Below are 17688 nucleotides of genomic sequence, written 5' to 3'. Positions count from 1 at the left end.
TGAAGGGCTGAGTACCAGGTAGGGGCTGCTAAGGGAAAAGGAGGGAGGACTCAACTCTTCTCAAACCAAAGAGCTAAGTAATTCCCTGGGAAAACAGATGCTGGGGAAACCCAGCCACAGCAACATCCCAGCCCAACTGGAACCTGTTCTCAAGTGACCAAACAAAGACAGACAGAACTCCAGAGAGGGCTTTCTATCTCAGATGTCCCATGTGGGACAGGTAACCCTAAGAGAGAGAGAAAACTCCCTGTCACTGGAGGTGTGCAAGCAGAGGCTAGGTGGCCACAAGGAGGCTGTGGAGATTCTGTCACAGGAGGAGGGTGAGCAGGAAAAGCCAACTTTGGGACCAGACAAACCGGCTCTGCTACTGACGGTGACTTCTCAAGCCTCAGTTTCTTTATCAAGAAAACAGGGAGAAAAATAATACACACCTCAAAGAGTAGTTGTGGGAACAAAATAAGACAATGCATGAGAAATGTCTGGCACCCTGCCTGACTGTTGGTAAGAACCTGATAAATGCCAGCTGCTGTTCCAATAAGAACCAATCACTAATAAGTGCCAGTTACTGTGGCCCAACCCTACCAGAAAAGGGCTAAAAAGACTCAGAGACACAAATCCCACCCACCTGCTTTGCCCAGTGCCATGCGATGCCTACATGCTTTTCACCAAGTCTAAGTCACACTCTTCCCAAGCTGCCTCAGGACCCAGAATAACCCCTGCCCATCCATCTCTCTCATACACATGCATGCACATGTACACACTGCAGGCCACCTCCCCGGGGCCTGACAGGGAGTGAAGTGGGGGCCAGGGGAGAGCTCCTGCCTTCTCAAAGCCAGGGAGTGAGAGACAAAGGAAGACAAGGGTGGTGGAAGGGAAGGAGGGAGATGAGCCAATATGAAAATCATTCATGTGCTTGCTGCTGAGCCAGAAGGAAACCCAATCCTGGGCTGAAATGCCAGGGACCCTCAGCCTGGAAGGGCTGTATGCAGATAGAAAATGGAAAGCTTATTCAAGTAACAAGACTTCTGTGGCGTGCCCTGAGCCAGCAGAGGAGGAAGGACCTGCCCCACCCTTGGGTCCCCAGCTACAGGTCTCCTCAGGCTCCAGAGGAGAAGGTATGAGGACAAATCCCCTTGGAGGCCCCGCCAGCCTCACATTCCTTGTCCCAGGTGCCTATGTGACCCCCATCTGTGCTTCACAGGAAACTGCTCTCAGCTAATAGGTCCAAGTTCTATGGGGATCCCTTAAGGGAGAGTGGGGACAGGCTCACAGTCTTTCCTGGAGGTGACAAACATGCTCCAGGTACAGGCTCCAGGCAGTGATTCAGGGTTAAGAGCGGTGGGCCCTGAGGCCAGGCACCTGACTGCCACCTGACCTTGGGCAGGTCTCTCACCCTTCCTGGCTCTCCATCTTATCTGTCCAGTGAAGAGGCTGGACTTCTTTGTACTGGACCCTCAAGACCCTAATGCCAGGACGCCTCCTGGGTGGCTCAGCAGTTGAGCACCTGCCTTTGACCCAGGGTGTGATCCTGGAGTCCCTGGATTGAGTCCCACATCTGGCTCCCTGCATGGGGCCTGCTTCTCCCTCTGCCGGTGTCTCTGCCTCTCTCTCTGTGTCTCTCATGAAAAAATAAATAAAATATTTTTTTAAAAAAGACCCTAATACCCTCCAACTGTGACTTAAAAAAAAGTGTTCCCCACCCTGACCCAGGACCACCCTGACAGACCCAGAGGAGCCGGTCGTTCAGGCTTGATCCAACTGATCCACGTTCCACCTGTCAGGCTGGGATACTGAAAGCACTGTCCCTGACAGTCACTCCCCAGTTCAGATCAGAACCCCCATTAATCATCAGCACAATTTCCATCTAGTAATTAACTGCTGAGTGTCCATTTCCCCCACAGGGGCAGACACCCTGTCTGTCCCATTCATGATGTACGCCCAGCACCAAACACAAACCAGAGCACCTAGCATATAAACATTTGTCCCTGACTATAAGATTACATCAGAGGGCCCCAACTTGGGTCAACCAGGCATTTTAAGAAACAGGAGGAGAACAGAGTTTTCCAGAAAGGCCAGCTCAGGCCTGAGGACAGACCCTTCCCAGCCCCAGGGGCAATGTGTCAGCCAGGGGCCCTCCAACCGCAGTAGGATGCTTTCAGTAGGTGTGGGGCTGGGTCAGGAGCTGGCCAGGCCAGCTCAAGGTCACATATCAGCAGCAGAAAAGATCACCACCCTGGTCACACAAACCGAGCCGTCACCTAAGCTCAGATCCTCAGTTTCTGTTCCAGCAGATTCTGTCAAATGATACAGCACCTGCAAAGAGTCTGGGAAACTAGAGCTGAGGAAGCCCTGCACTTGAGCCTTCTCTGCCCACTCCGGGCTGGGGGGAACACCATGCAGAGGGGCAGGAGGCCTGGGTTTGCCGATTCTTAGCTGGGGCAGACATCTGACCCGGCTTCTGTGTCCCCAGCTTCTGTGTCCCCCATGTCTCCATTAGAAGAAGATCCCAGCCACAGAGAGGGACAGATGTACCAGCACTCTGCATAACAATTACCAAGGTGGTTTGCAAGGGGGAGCTGCTACTAAGGGCAGAAGGAACCACAGCAAAACAACCAATTTCCAAGAAATCCTGTTCCCCCAAATACCTACGGGCCTTTGCAGACCTGCCCCTTTGCCTATGACTCTCCTCCTGTAGCCTTCCAGCCCACCTACACATCTTCTTCTCCAAAGAGCCTGCCCTATCTCTCCAAGTCTGGGTTACTGCTGCTTTCCCAGCTTCCAAAGACACCCTGGCCCCCACCATGGCTAGCGGAACCCAACCCATGTTGGGTCTGTCCTCCCAGAAAGGGATCCATGATGGGGTGAGAACCATGGCAGCCTCCCCATCTGGCACCCACAGTCCCGCACACGACCTGGCTCTGAGCAGGCTCTCAAACTATGGTGGAACCGATAGATTAATCCCATAGAAATGACTAAGGCTAGCCAATACAGCCCTGTTTACAACAATGAAAAAGAGAAACGACCCAAATACCCAGCAATGAGTTTGTCTGAGTAAGTAAAAATGCAGACTACTAGGGGGGAGCACCTCGGTGGCTCATTGAGCATCCAACTCTTGATTTTGGCTCAGGTCATGATCTCAGGGTCCTGAGATGGAGTTCTGTATCAGGCTCTGCACCCAGCACAGGGTCTGCTTGTCCCTCTCTCTCTGCTCCTCCCCCTACTCATGTGCACATTCTCTCTCATAAAAAAAAATAAAATTTTAATGCAGATTATTGGGGCATAATGGAACATTCCACAAGCATTCAACCTACTGCAGGGGAAGGGCATGTATGCAGATACCCACACCCAACTGTTGATTATGAATCATGGAAACACCTGAAAATCATTATTTCTGGGAGGCTAGGATTATTGGAGATTTTCATTTTCCTCTTTATTTTCTAATTTTTCTTTGATCGTCATATATTGCTTATATAACAACACAACAGTAAGAGGGGGAGGGACCGCCTGGGTGGCCCAATGGTTGAGCGGCTGCCTTTGGCTCAGGTTGTGATCCTGGGGTCCGGGATCAAGGCCCTCAACCAGTTCCCCACGGGGAGCCTGCTTCTCCCTCTGCCTATGTCTCTGTCTCTCTCTGCGTGTCTCTCATGAATAAATAAGTAAAATCTTAAAAAAAAAAAAAAAAAAAACAATAAGAGGGGGAGCTCTGAGAAAGTTCATAGTTGAAAGGCCAAGCCTCCCTTGGTGGGGGCACTGGACTCCAAGGGCATAAACCTCTTCTAAATGTTTACTATGTGCCAGGCACCAGGCTGGCATCATAAAGCTTAGAGTATGCAGACACTTGGGTGGCTCAGCAGTTGAACGTCAGTCTTCGGCTCAGGGCGTGATGAAGTCTTGCATCGGGTTCCCCGCAGGGAGCCTGCTTCTCCCTCTGCCTATGTCTCTGCCTCTCTCTGTATGTCTCTCATGAACAAATAAATAAAATCTTAAAAAAAAAAAATGCTCAGAGTATGGAAGTCATGGCCATCCCTACTTTACAGGTGGGGAAACAGAGGCACAGAGAGCTGAAGTCACAAGAAAAACCGCCAGAGGGAAACCCTGAGCACTGCAGAAAGGGGTCCTCAAGCCTGGTGGGCCTCCCTCACCTCCAGCAGCCCGTACCCAGTGCTAAGCAGCCAGCAAGCTGTGCACATCACCCGGGGGTCCTGCAGCGGCATTCCAGCCGGACAATGAGTGAGGACACCTTCAAGCTGGGGGGTGGCAGGCTCTCCCAGTTGGATGAGAACCCACTGACCCCTCACCACTTCACTGGCCCCACCCATACCTGCCCTCATCACCAGGCACAGAGAGGGACTCCACTTGTGGAATCAATCCACCATCTCTGGCTTGAACCAGCACATGCCCATCCATCCACAGCCACAGGTCCCTCCCGGGCTGAGCACAGAGAAGAGTCCAGCAAATGTCTGCTGCTGTTGCTACTCGTCATAGTAGAGGGAAAATCCTCCTTCAGAAGTCCAGACAATGACTGGCTTCTTACTGTGCCACTGCGCATCACCTACTGATAGACATTGGTTCCCTCCTTTTTTTTTTTTTTTTCCCATTTTAATGGATGTTGTAACGTAATCTAACCTTCTGGCTGCATTCAAGGCAAATTCCTGGTGTGGAATGTGCGTCACACACCTGGTGTGGAACAGCCAGCCAGGGTTCACCAGGGACTTTGGGACTTTCTGCAGTTGCTCCTACTGGTGGTGTGAACTGAGGAGGACCACCCTCCTCAGGCAGCCTTCAGAGGACCCAGGGCTTCAGTCCCAGCAGCCTCTGTACCCTCTATTTCTGCCTGGGGATGCACAGAGAAAGAATTTCAGGGGCTATGAAGCCAGGTCAGCACTGCCATAGTCCTAGAGGCTGGTGTCGATCGTCCTAAAACCCAGTGATGGCCCAGGTCCTGGCCCGCAGGACCCCCTCCCGGGTGGGCCCATTTTCCTGGCAAGGAACTGAAATACCAAGTGACAAAAGGACCAGGGCGGGTCCCTTGGTCACCAGGAGCCTGCTTCCTCATCTGTAGCCAGAGGGCATATAGGAGGCACTCCTCCCGGGGCCAGCATGTGTGTAAGCTCACGAGGAGGGTGGGCAATTGGTCATGATTCGCCCTCTGATAATTATTTAATTAATGAGTGACTGGTAACCACTGGTTGGGTGCGTCTCTCTTGCCTAGCCTTGAGCTCTACACGGCCAGGGCCTGGGTAACTGGGTTCAGGTGCCAAGCACGTAGTGAGCCCTTGGTCAACTGCCCGTGCTCCTGTGCCTGACACCCAGTGAGTTGGCAGCAGGGGCGCCAGGCCCAGGACCCAGGTGTCCCCTCCCCTGCGTGGTGGGGGCAGAGTCCGCCTGTCCATATGTGCTAGTCGAGCCAATCCCTGGGCCCCTGCTTCTCCTGGCCTCACCCCTGAGACTCAAGGACAAGAACAAAAGGCACAAAGGCATGAGTCAGAGAATAATACAGGCCTGGAGGAAGGAAGCCTTGTACAGCCGCACGCACTCCACTCCATGCCTGCGGTCTCAGACCCAGTGGGACCCAAACCACTCCTTCCAGATGGGCAAAGGGGAAGTCACAACCAGCCAGGGCTCTGAACCCGCCCACATCTGCCCCCCTATCATGCACCACCACCACCTCCACCCCCGGCACCCTCTCCACCTATCAGACCCTTCACCCAAACAGCTTTGGGGCACCATAAACTTCGTAATGACATATATTATTCAGTCACTGCTCAGGAATTAAAGCAACTTAAATTAATAAATGTTCATTATACCTATTGATTCTGGAGCATTTACTGTGCCCAGCACTGTGTTAGAGGGTGCATAAATGTAATTAATAAACACACATAATTTAACTGGAGAAGGATTATTATTAACACTCACAATTGACAGCTAATGGTTCTAAAGAATAAAGAACCAAAATAACTGTCCTAAGGGCACTTGGCTAGCAGCTGGCAGAGCAAGCTCAGACCTTCAAGCCCATATTGTCTGCCTCCAGGGAGCCCACGGTGACTGAGCCCTCACGGTACTCCTACCATAGATGAGAATCTACCACAATCATGGGGGAGCGGGAGAGCCTGGAGGAGGGATCCCAACCCAGCCTTCCCCAGGAGGGATCCCAACCCAGCCTTCCCCAGGAGGGAAGAGTGTTCCTGGCTGCAAGGGGTGGTCTGGAACTTGACCCAGAGAGCCTCCCAGAGGTTGTCATCCAACTCCTTCCTTATACCATAGGGGAAACTGAGGCTCAACAGGGAGACTAGACTGAGCTCCCCCCACAGAGATGGAGTCTCAGAGGCCACCCAGGGGGACTCAGGAAAAGGGAAGGAGAGCAAAGAGGCTCTGCCCCTAATCTCCCCGGAAGTCTGCTGGGCCCCACCCTGGGGGCTCCAGGCCAGCCCCAGCCCCCAGACTGAAGGGCAAGCCCCAGAAGTAGTTCCCCTCTCTCGGATTCTGCCTCTATCTCAACAGGAAAACAGGAAAGCCAAGCTGAGTGGCCTGCTCTGGCCTGCCTTGGATTGGAGGCCTGTCTCCCAGGAGCGAGCTGACTCTCGGGTCACTGAGAAAGTAACCCTTCTGCTCGGGAGTGGGAGCGGGTCCCCGCCTCCAGCCACAAAGAAATGAAGAGTTTCTGTCGTTTCTGTGGGGCTCCCTGTGTCCAATCCCCCAGCTCACATCCTCTCCCACCCTCGCCATCCTCCTTAAGGGATGGGAATAGCATCTGCATGGGGCAGATGAGGCCCAGAAAGAAGCCCCTTGCGCCAAGTCCCACGGGAGCTGGGGGGGGGGGGGCTGGGGGGCTGGGCACTGTCCCTCTCCCCGCTTCCCGGCAGTGTGAAATATGGGAGTGGGGGCATGAGGGGAGGGTAACTCTGCCTTTTTAATCCACCACAACACCTCACTGTCTGCGTGTGGACAGGCCCGGGCGGTCTCCTCAGACACAGGCCTATCTGTAAGGCCAAGCACAGGGCTGCTTCTCTCTCGCAGAGGGCTTGTTTGTTTACTTGGTTTTCAAAATTATAACCTCTGCAGCCCCACCCAGGCCAACCACTCCTTCCCTGACCGGTCTGTGCCATCTGGGGCTGTCCCTGGGGACAGGGATGGAGAAGACTTGGTGCAGGGGTTAGGGCCCTACGTTCCTGTCCTAGCTCTGCAGCCTCTGACACCCTGGGTAAGTCCTCTGCTCTTTCTGGGCCTCGGTTTACTCAGTCACGAAACAGAGGGGTGCTCAGATGATGGCAAAGGGTCCTTCCTGGCTAGGAGGAAGAAGGGTCTACGTCCGAAAAAGAAAAGCAGATGCTGCCCATCAGCAAACTCGAAATTCAGGGCGACGGGGAGCTGTGGCCCAAGCAGACCAGGAGCAAACCTCAGGCAAACCTTCCCCCTCCTCCCACAACCTCTGCCCCACCCCCCACCCGGCCCAGCCTCCCAAAGCTGAAGCCTTGTTCTCTCTTCTCCCCACATCCCACCAGAGAACACTTCCAAAAAATAAACAAAAACACAGAAACAAAAAGTGAAACAGAAGTACAATTGTCAGCTCACTCCTCCTGTGGATGTCCAATCACCCCTGAAATCCCTTGGCAGGCTGGGGCAAGTGACAGCTCCCCCCAGACTCAACTAAAAGGGAACTGCCATTCACCTGGCACCTTCCATGTGCCAGAAACGGCCTCCCAGAAGCTTCACACCCTAGAAGCAGGGCTCACCTTCCCATTTCACTGACAGCTAAGATACCAAGGGGGGAGAGCAATTTGCCCAAGGCCACAGGGCTCTGGGTGGCAGAAGCCAGCCTCTCAGTCAAGGCCAGACATGCTGCCTCTTGAGCTGGGCTGACCAAGTGGTTTAAACCAACATGCACTTTGGAAAACATAAAGATCCTCTGTCTTTGTAACAGAAACCACATCACATCCAGCTTGATGGAAACTTCGTGGCTGGCATGGGTCCCATGAGATCAGGGCTCATGTCAATGCTTCATCCCCACCACCAGGCTCAGGCACGGCATAAGACGGCTTTCAGAGAAAGCTCTTCCTGCCCTGGCAAGATGGCATCAGGCAATAAATATCACACCTTCCCCTTCGATGCAGCCCACGGCCCACAGGCTCTAAGAAGTTGGAGCTAGAAGGGCACTACAGATTGTCCCAGTGACCCATCACACAGATAGACAAAGCAAGGCCGGAGAAGAAAAAAAGGACCTGCCAAAGGTCACCTGGTACCAGCCCCGAGGCTCTTACCTCCCAGTCTGCACGCATAAATGGCTGCCGCCAGGTAGGGTGATCAAAGGTGGGTGGAGCACAGGAGTGTGAGTAGTCTCCTGCCTGAGGGACTCTTCTTCTAGAAGATTCTGGCTTAACAAACTTGGCTGGACACAAACAGCTCTGTTGGGCATGAGGCGTGAGGAGGCTGGACAGCTGCTACAGTTGGCTTGGTCACAGATATGTGGGTGGGAAAGCGGGCTTCACACTTTGCAAACCACAATTCATTCTTCCTCTGCCCCTTCTGGGCTCCCAGTTACCCACTGGGGCCCACGCCCTGCACTTTGGATCTCCCTGGGAGGAGGGACTCCCCTGACCAATGTCCTATCATGGACTATACACACAGTACGGACAAATGGCAACAGGAGCCAGTGCTTTCTTGAGTGCAAAGAGCTCTACCCACACCACCTCATCAATCCCTCACAACCTACCAGGTCTGGGCTACCATTATGACCACTTCACAGATAAGAAACCTGTGGCCCAGAGAAGGGAAGACACCTGCCAAATGACAAGGTAGTTGAGACAAGATCTCCAAACTAAGTCCTGATAATCCAAACCCAGGGCACCTGGGTGGATCAGTGGTTGAGCGTCTGCCTTTGGCTCAGGTCGTGATCCCAGAGTCCTGGGATCGGTCCTTCATAGGGCTCCCAGCAGGGAGCCTGCTTCTCCCTCTGCCTGTGTCTCTGCCTCTCTCTCTGTGTCTCGAATGAATGGATGAATGAATGAATGAATGAATGAATGAATGAATGAATGAATGAATCTTAAAAAAAATAAAGATTCCAGACCCAGCCCTCTTTCCGCTCTACCCTTGGAAGGGAAGAAGGTCCTCATACTCAGAGCTGCCTAGTAAGGACGTGAGTCTCCCGTCATTGGAGGAATGGGAGCAGAGGCTGCAGGACCACTGGTTGTCTTGATGAAACAACCTACAGGATCCATCAACCGTACAAAGCTGACCAGAAGAGACCCCAGATCTCCCCAGCCTCACATGTCACTATCACAGAGGCCTGGTGGCTCCATCTCCCCATCACATTGTGCCCTGATGTGCCCCCACACCCATCACACTGAGCCAGACCATCCCTCCCCACTGGGCTCTCCTCCTCTCACCTACCCCCCCAAGCCTCCCCAGGACCCTGAGGACAAAGGCCCCTCCCCTTCAAGGCCAGTCCCTTGGCTCCCCCCACTTAACCTCCACCCTCCCTTACTCACTAGGCCACCTTCCCACAGAAGATCTGCCCTTCTGAGAACACTCTGCACTCACTCTGCAGAGGGACAGCCAGCCAGAAAGTGCCACATGGGCAAGAGCCAAGGAGGAGCATGCATCAGCGTGTCCCTGGTGCCTAGTACAATGCCTGGCACACAGTAGCTGCTCAGTAACTATTGACTGAAAGACTAAAAGAAAGAATGACCAGGTGCATCTAGGTGTAGAGCTCATCATCACACCTCTGTCTGTGGGGTCTCAGAAGCACACAATGGGGATGTTCCACTTCAACTTATAACATCAAAACCCATCCAGCCCTGCCTTTGGAAGATACTTTAAGACCCCCTAGGAAAGGATTTTCTGTGGCAGAGAATTCCTATGAGTAGATAGATAGTGGGGTCACAGATGGGGAGAAAAGGCACAGAGAGGCACAGCCATTGGTCCAGAGTCACACAGCAAATGGTTAGCAGGACCAAGCTTGAGACCCACAGGGAAGGGGAGCCCATCTGTCTTTTTCTTTTCTTTTTCTTTCTGGGGCACATGATGGGGGGTAAAGGTGACTATGGCCACCGGACCAACCTGGCACATGTCCCTCAACAAAGTGCCACTCAGAACAGCTACTACTCAATGTGTCCTTAACCCCCATGGCCCTGTGTGCTGTACCGTCATCCAGAGATTGCCACTCCTGGACCTCATGCCCTAGGAAGTCAGTGCTTTCATCCTTTTTCACAGAGGACACTGAGGCTCAGAGAGGGTAAATGAAAATACCCAAAATACCAGCCACTCCAGTGGCAAAGCTGGGACTCGAACCCAAGCCATCTGATTGCAGAGCCTTGCCCCGAACCTCTCGACTCCCTGCTTCTTCTAACTTACCATCCACTCTGTCACCAGGCAGGTCCCTTCACTTCTGGAGGCCACAGGGAGCGCATCTCTACATCTGGGCAGTTCCCAGGGGGTGGGACCAGGTGCCCTGCAGAGGTGGGCACCTCCTGTTCTTCCAGTTTTAAATCTGAGAGATCAGAAGATTGCACCCTTCTGTGACTCAGGCTCTAAGATTCTACCGGGGAAAGGGGTGTGGCTCTGTCCCACCCTCCAGGATTTGAAAACTAGGTATCTATCTGCCTTCCTCTTTCCTACAAACTCTGCTCTGCCCAGCACAAGCTAGAGAAAACCCTCAGTGCTCAGGCTAGGAAGTGGATGGGGGTAGGAAAAAGCAGCTCAGGAATTTCTGCAACCACAGGACGATGCCTGATGCCTGATGCCTGCCGCAAGGAGACCCACGGTGAGTGAGTCATAAGCTGTGCCTGCGGAGGAAGAGGGGGCCACGCAGAGAAGACGACCGGTCAAAGGGTGACTTGAATCTCTGAGTAATGTCGGGAGGGATATATTTGTGCAACCCATGGGAGCCTCTGACACATGCCACTCTGTTCCCTTCCCAGGTCCCCTGCCCCCACTGCCTGCCTCTCTTTGGAGCCTTTTCCACGTTCTCCTCCAGCCCAATCTGGGTACCAGGAACCATCTAATCAGAGCGGAGCATGGTTTTAGCAGCTAAGGCCTTGGACTCCAGAGCCTGGGCCTGCCACTGCCCTGCTCTGCCCTACTTTTAATATTGGGATAGGGCACCGAGTTGCCCTCATGTAGTAAGTGCTCAGTTAAAGGATGGCTAATCTTACAGGTATCATTCAGAGCCTGATATTGCCCCTCCCTACTCCATCAGCCGCCACCCTCGGGCAGAGGACATATCCCCGCAGGCCACAGGCTGGCGAAGCAGCCAGACCTATGTGGTCAACACACCTAAAGGCCAATGTCACTAGTCCGTGTCCCCAGCTCACAGACAGCCCCTTAGAGCCTACTCCCCCTAGAAAGATGCTCAGAAGTGTTGCAAGCTCCCAGAAAGGAGCCTCCCTCAGAAAGCCCAGATTGGTGGAAGCAGGCTGGGGGAGAGCAAGTCAAGAGGATGAGTCTGTCTTCAGCAGGGAAGCTGACCAGAGCAGGAAAGGAAACAAACACAGTGACTCAGTTCACCCCTGAAAACCAAATGTCTAGTCACAGCAGAGCATGGCAATATCCAGAATTAGGGGTAAGGCTAAGAAAACGTCTGTGCGGATGGATGGCCTCGGGTGGAACACAACACAGCCTTTGGGAATGCTTCCAGGGAGGTTGTAAAGACCAGGGAGAGATGTTTATTATAAATCGTTTGGTAAAAGGAGCACGACAAAAATTGAGTCATGGTCTCAGCAATGTAGAACAATAAACACAGAAGAGAAATGCTGCTAAAATACGGAGTGGTGCTCGTAGGCTGGTGGTGAGTGATTTCCCAGTGATTTCGCCTCTAAACTTCATTCCTCGGCCCAGTTCAGGCTTAGAAAGGTCTCTTTGGCCATGTATGGGGGAAGGATGGAGGGGTGAGGCGAGAGCTCGGGCCTGGGTGATGGGAAAGGAACAGAGTGGAGGCTGGATGGAGGGGCAGGGCAGGGTCAACGCCAACAAAAGGCGCGTTATGTAAGAGGGACACGAGAGCAGAACAGAATCCCCAGACGCTGCACCCCCAGGGGCTGACCCAGACCTTGGCTACCCGCAGTGGCTCAGGGGGGGCCGGGCACTGTTTCCGGCCAGCCCCGTCTCTCTACAAAGCCCAGGACAGCGAGGAGGGAGCCATGCATGCACCTGGAGGAGGGGGTGGCTAAAAAGGGACACCTTCCTCCCTCCACGCTCCAAGCACCTACAGTTCTTTCGCACATGTGGAGAGGTAGGGTTGTTAAATCAAATCAGAAAAAGGCATGATTTGTCCTGCTCAATAAATACACAAGATACCCTTTTTCTCATATCTGACTGTCAGGGCAAGGATGCTCCATCCCAAGCTATTTCAAATGTTGACGGCCTTTGCAGAAGCTCCGTGTCAGGACATGAAAACCTGACCTGGGAGTTCCATCTTGAAGCTTCTCTGACACCAGAACCTGACCCAGGACACGTGCAAGGTTGGTTTGGGGAGAGCCACAAATTCCTGCAAAACACTGGAAACAGGGGTGTCTGGGTGGCTCAGTGGTTGAGCATCTGCCTTTGGCTCAGAGTGTGATCTCAGAGTCCTGGGATCGAGTCCGGCATCGGACTACAAGCAGGGAGCCTGCTTCTCCCTCTGCCTGTGTCTCTGCATCTCTCTCTGTGACTCTCATAAATAAGAAATAAAATATTAAAAAAAAAACACTGGAAACAGCCCACATGTCCTTTAATGGGAGGGATGGGTAAATAAATGACACCATGCACAAAAGGAAACCCACCCGTGGAAAGACGAGGTCAACTCACGTGCTCCATGGAAAGATGTTCGTTCACAATATACGGAGTGAAAAAACAGTCCAACCACAGAGATGTTATCATTGCACCTCTTCTGAGAGCCAGAGCTAAACACATGTAGACCCAGAGGCGTGTATTTGGACACAAGAACACACCAAACTCCAGCAGTTTCTCCCAACGGATGGGAGCCAAGGGAGGGGACCTTTTCTCACCCTATACCCCTAAATCGCTCGTGCATGCATTACTTATGCAACCAGCCAGCATTAGCAGTGGTTGCCTAAGGAGGGGGACAACCCAGGGAAATGGGAGTGACCAGGAATGGGTACAGCATTTCTCTCGGGGGTGATGAAAGCATTCTAAAATGGACTATGGCAATGGCTGCACAATTCTGTGACTATACACACACATACACACACAAAACCCAATGAACTGTACACTTCAGTGGATAAATTGTCTAGCAGGTGAATTATGTTTCAATAAAGCTGCTATTTAAAAAAGAATTAGCAAAGGGAAAGGTGAGCCCAGCAGAAGGGAGGTGCACTGTATTGGCAAATTCCATCACCAGCCCCTTCAGGTAATAAATCTTAAGAGCAGTTTATGTATATGGTTGGAGGATGGGGGGCGCGGTTTTCTTGGCTCCCACAATTTCATCCTGGCCAACAGAATTTCCAGAAGGGCTCAGTCCTTCAAGGTTGTCCTAGAGGCAGAAGCCCCCTGCCCTGCCCCGGCAATAGCAGGATTCCTGCCAAGGGCACAGCACCCTGCCCCTACTTGCACATCTCAAGCAACGGTTAGCTCCCTTCCTCGCCTATTCTATCTTAGCTTTCATGGCAAAGAACCCCTCCTATATCAACCAACATGGGCCACCCAGACACTTTTTTTTTTTTTAAGATTTTATTTATTTATTTATGAGAGACAGAGAGAGAGAAAGGCACAGACACAGGCAAAGGCAGAGGGAGAAGCAGGCTCCACACAGGGAGCCCGACGCGGGACTTGATCCCAGGTCTCCAGGATCACGACCTGGACTAAAGGTGGCGCTAAACCGCTGAGCCACCGGGGCTGCCCCCACCCAGACACTTTCACTCTCTCATCCCAGCCCTGTCCTCTGGGCCAGATGGAAGGTGTATGTTGACCTAATCCCCCACCGCTCCCAGGTCCTAGCTCCTTCCTAGTTATATGAGAGCCCTCATCACTGCCCTCCATACCCACTCAAGATAGCCTACATCCATCTCACACATTTGCCAATATACAAGGAACATGGAACTCAAGGTTTCTAAAAACCCTGGATGACTGCATCCAAGGAACCAGTATCTACCCTGATGCCGGGGATTGGACAAATTTCAGATGAACAGGACCTAAACCACATCTACAACTGCCCCCTTCAAACTGAAAACACCTGGTCACTCTCCTCACCCACTAGAGAATCCGTAACAGAATGAATGGCAATTCTCAAAGGTAATAGAAATTGTTTGCTGAGCACTCGCTATGCCCCAAAGCACTGGGCTGAGTTTCTTACCAGCACTATCTCATTAAATCCTTGCAATAGAACCCAGTAGGAAACGACTAAAATTCCCATTCTACGGATTAAAACGTTGAGATTAAGCTGCTGGCCCAAGTTCACGTTGGTTAACATCATGTGGAGTCCGTGTTGGAAGCCTGTGCTGGCCCAAACCAGGGGGAGATTCGTGGGGAAAATTTGGGACCGTTAGACTCTCAGAGCCAGAAGGGACTTCAGCTGTCGAATAGCCTACAGCCTTCAGTTCACAGCTAGGGAAACTGAGACCCAGAGAGAGTAAGTGACTGCCTGAGGTTACCCAGGCCTCCTGGCCCCCAGGTCAGGGTTCTTTCCTCTGCTCAAGCTCCCTCATGAAAGTAGGAGGGACTCATCCTGCCACCTGCCCCACGGGGCTTCTATGTGAGTACAAGCCCCTACTTGCCAGGGGCTTTGAAATCCCAGGATGAAAGGCACCGTGGCAGCAAAGTGGCACTGTGGGCCAGAGTGTGCCTGACCTCTGCCAGGACTTGCAGGCTGGCATCCACCTGCTCACCTGCTCAGGGTGGGCGAAACGCTGCAGGGGCCACTGGCCAAGCCATAGAACTCCAACAGGCCCTGGAGCTCAGAGCACTGTGGGAAGGGATGTTCCAAATGCTGACGTTTCCAAAGGGATGGCCCCAGGTAGGGAGGGCTCTGGAATTTTAATTATCTGGCACGAAAGTGCTCACTGCTCCTTGGGTGGGGTGAGGAGGGTGCACGGTTCACTGGATCACTGGAGGTGGCAAAGGCTAGCTTGCATTCCCTCCAAACGAAACCTCTAAGGTGGCTTGCTTCCTTGGGCAGGGGCTAGAGGGCCCCCCCCCCCCCCCGCCCGCCTCCAACCTCCCAGGCTTCCAACCCCCCAACCGCCTGACTTAAGAGGCTCCCTCAGGTGAGCCTGGACCAGGAATTTGAGGCATTTCAAGAGGATTATTAATAGCACTGAAGTGTTGAGAAGAGAGGGGCCAGCATGCTCAGTGGGCACAGCCCTCTTCCACTGAGCGTGGGATCCACAAAACAAACCCAACCCTGTCCAGGAGAGGGCACTTCACTTTTTGCGGTTTCAGTCTCCACCCCTGTAAAATGGGGGTGGGGTGGGGGGCTGGCAGTTCTCAGCCCAGGAGGTAGGAAGAGGGGGGAGAGCAAAACCCGGCTGAAGAAGGAGCAACACACCCCACCCAGGCCGGGTGAGGGGCCCCAACAGGAGGTCGTGAATGGATGGACTGTTACAAAGCCCCAGGAGGCTGCCACCGACAGGGAGGGACAGGAAGACTCCGCCCCGGCTTTCCTCCTCCCAGAGTCCAGGCCTGTCTTATAAGGAGGCTTTTCCAGGACTTAACCCCCGCTGCTCTGAGGCCGGAGAGGGTCTGACTCATTTCTACCTCACCCTCACCCCAGTACCAGGGGCCCAGGCCTGGTACAAAGGGGGAACTCAGGCAGCAGGCCCAGGACACCACAGTTACTGGACAACCCTGCCCCAGCACCTTGTTTGTGCTCAACCTTGGGGCTCAACCTGGAGACACAAAGTTAAGGGTCACCTGGTCCCTCTTCCCAAGGGGTACAGCAGCCAGAACACAGCTGCTGAAACTCTACAGGACTGAGCAGGACACATCAAGATCAATGTAGGTGGATGCAGTGCTCTGGGCTCACTGGCCAGGGAGTAGCAACTTCAACAAGAGGAACAGATTCCTCCTTCCATCGGCCGCATCCATCCCCACACCCCACATGGACCAGCACCCCAAGCATTGGTGCCTCCTCTATGCCAGGCCCTGGCTAAGCAAGCATGAATTAGGTCACTTGAGTCTCTCAACAACTCATTAATAAGAAATTATTCGCCCCATTTCAGAGAGGAAAAAACTGAGGTGCCAAGCCATTAAGAGACTTCTCTAAGATCTAACGGCTGGGAAACAGATGCTGGGATTCCACCCAGGCAGCCTCACCCAGGGAGGGAGAGGTGAGCCACAAAACTGAGTTTCCCAGGCAGTCTGAAATTCTCACCCCATCTCTCCAATCTCCAGGGTTGGGGGAGGAGGCACCCCGGACCCTGCTGGAACCCTGGGGCTGCCCCGGGAAGCCTGGGGTCGGTCGCCCTTCTGAGAAGTGGCCACTGTGCAGTGACAGGCTGGGAGCAGGGTTGGCTGAAGGAGGGGGCTGAGGAGGCCGGGCTCGGGCCTTGACCAGCCCCCTGGACACGCCTGCCAGCTGGAGCACCCAGCTTGAGCCTGAGTCAAAGGGCAAGGGTTCTGACTTACTCCTCCTGTGCACCCCATCTATCCCCAGCCCTACTCCCCAGGCTCAGTCCAGGCGGGAATGGGCCTGTCCCTAGAAGCGTCAGCCACGTGTACTAGGGCTGGGGCCAGGACGAGCTGGGGACCGGGACAGTGAGGGAGGAAGGTCAGGACACGCTGGCCGAGTGGGCCACGGCTCCATCCTGTATCCTGTAGTAGGGGTAGTGCGCTGGGGGATTCGGAGGGACCGGCTCGGAGGGGGTCCAGGAGAGGAGGGGGAGGTGCGACTTCCCTCAGGAGGGGGAAGGGCGAGCTCATTAAGGGGCAGGAAGGCGCGCCCAAACGTGGAGGCAACCAGCGCGGACGGAGCACTTGGTCCCCAGCCACTCCCGCCTTGCTCGGGGCCTGATCCCCCAGAGACCCGACTCCCGCGCGCCCGGGTTGGGGGCGTGGCCCGGGGGCTCCCGGCAGGACCCCCCGGCGCGCGGCACCCGCCCGACTCACCTGCGATGTGCTGGCGCCGGGCGTCGTCCAGGTGCGTGGACAGCACGTCCCCCATGGCGAGGAAGAGCCGCGGCCCGGATCCGCCCGTCGCTGCCCGCGCTGCTCAGGAGGACACGGCTGGCGCCATGCAGCCCGGCCCGGCCCGCTCCCGCCGCCCCTCGCTGCGGCCTCCGCTCTGCCCGCGCGCCAGCCGGGGCCGCGTCGGTCCCGCCGGCCGCCTCCGCCCCGCGCCCCAGCCCGCGGCGCCGCAGCCCCGCCGCGCCCGCCCCGCCGCGCCCCGCCCCGCCCCGCCCCGCCGCGCCGCGCCCCGCCCCCCGGGCCGAGCCCCGCCCCCGCCGCGGCCGCGGGGCGGGACCCCGGGACTGCGGGCGAGACCCGGACAAAGACCGGTGGAAGAGAGGGAGCGAGCAGCGGCGCGCCCGGGGCGCACCAGACCCAGGCCCAGCCGAAGAGAGAGATGGGGCCGGTGGGGGCCTCTGAAAGAGCGGGGAGCGCCGGGGGCCTCCAGCCTGGGGTCACCTCCTCCCCTGTCCCCTGTCCCCTGTCCCCTGTCCTCGCGGGAGGAGAATCGCGCCGAGCAGGTCGTGGGGAACCGGTAGGGGATGCCGAGGCCCAGGTGCGGGAACTCGGCGTCCGCACCCCACTTCTCCGCCC

The 17688-nt window shown here is 54.8% G+C and overlaps 1 protein-coding gene across 1 annotated transcript in view; it reads right to left on the bottom strand.

Moving 5' to 3' along the window:
* NIBAN2 (niban apoptosis regulator 2) overlaps nt 1-17235 on the bottom strand; it is a 51299-nt gene extending 34064 nt beyond the window's left edge. Inside the window, exon 1 of the mRNA XM_026009335.2 lies at nt 17035-17235. Within this exon, the coding sequence (XP_025865120.1) occupies nt 17035-17089 (55 nt within the window). The 5' untranslated portion in view covers nt 17090-17235. The remainder of the gene's footprint in view (nt 1-17034) is intronic.
* Nucleotides 17236-17688: the final 453 nt, after the last annotated feature.

The sequence above is a fragment of the Vulpes vulpes genome, chromosome 2, assembly GCF_048418805.1.
Source record: "Vulpes vulpes isolate BD-2025 chromosome 2, VulVul3, whole genome shotgun sequence".
Taxonomy (NCBI): domain Eukaryota; kingdom Metazoa; phylum Chordata; class Mammalia; order Carnivora; family Canidae; genus Vulpes; species Vulpes vulpes.
The sequence above is the reverse complement of the archived record's forward strand: the minus strand, read 5'-3'. Positions and strand labels throughout refer to the sequence as shown.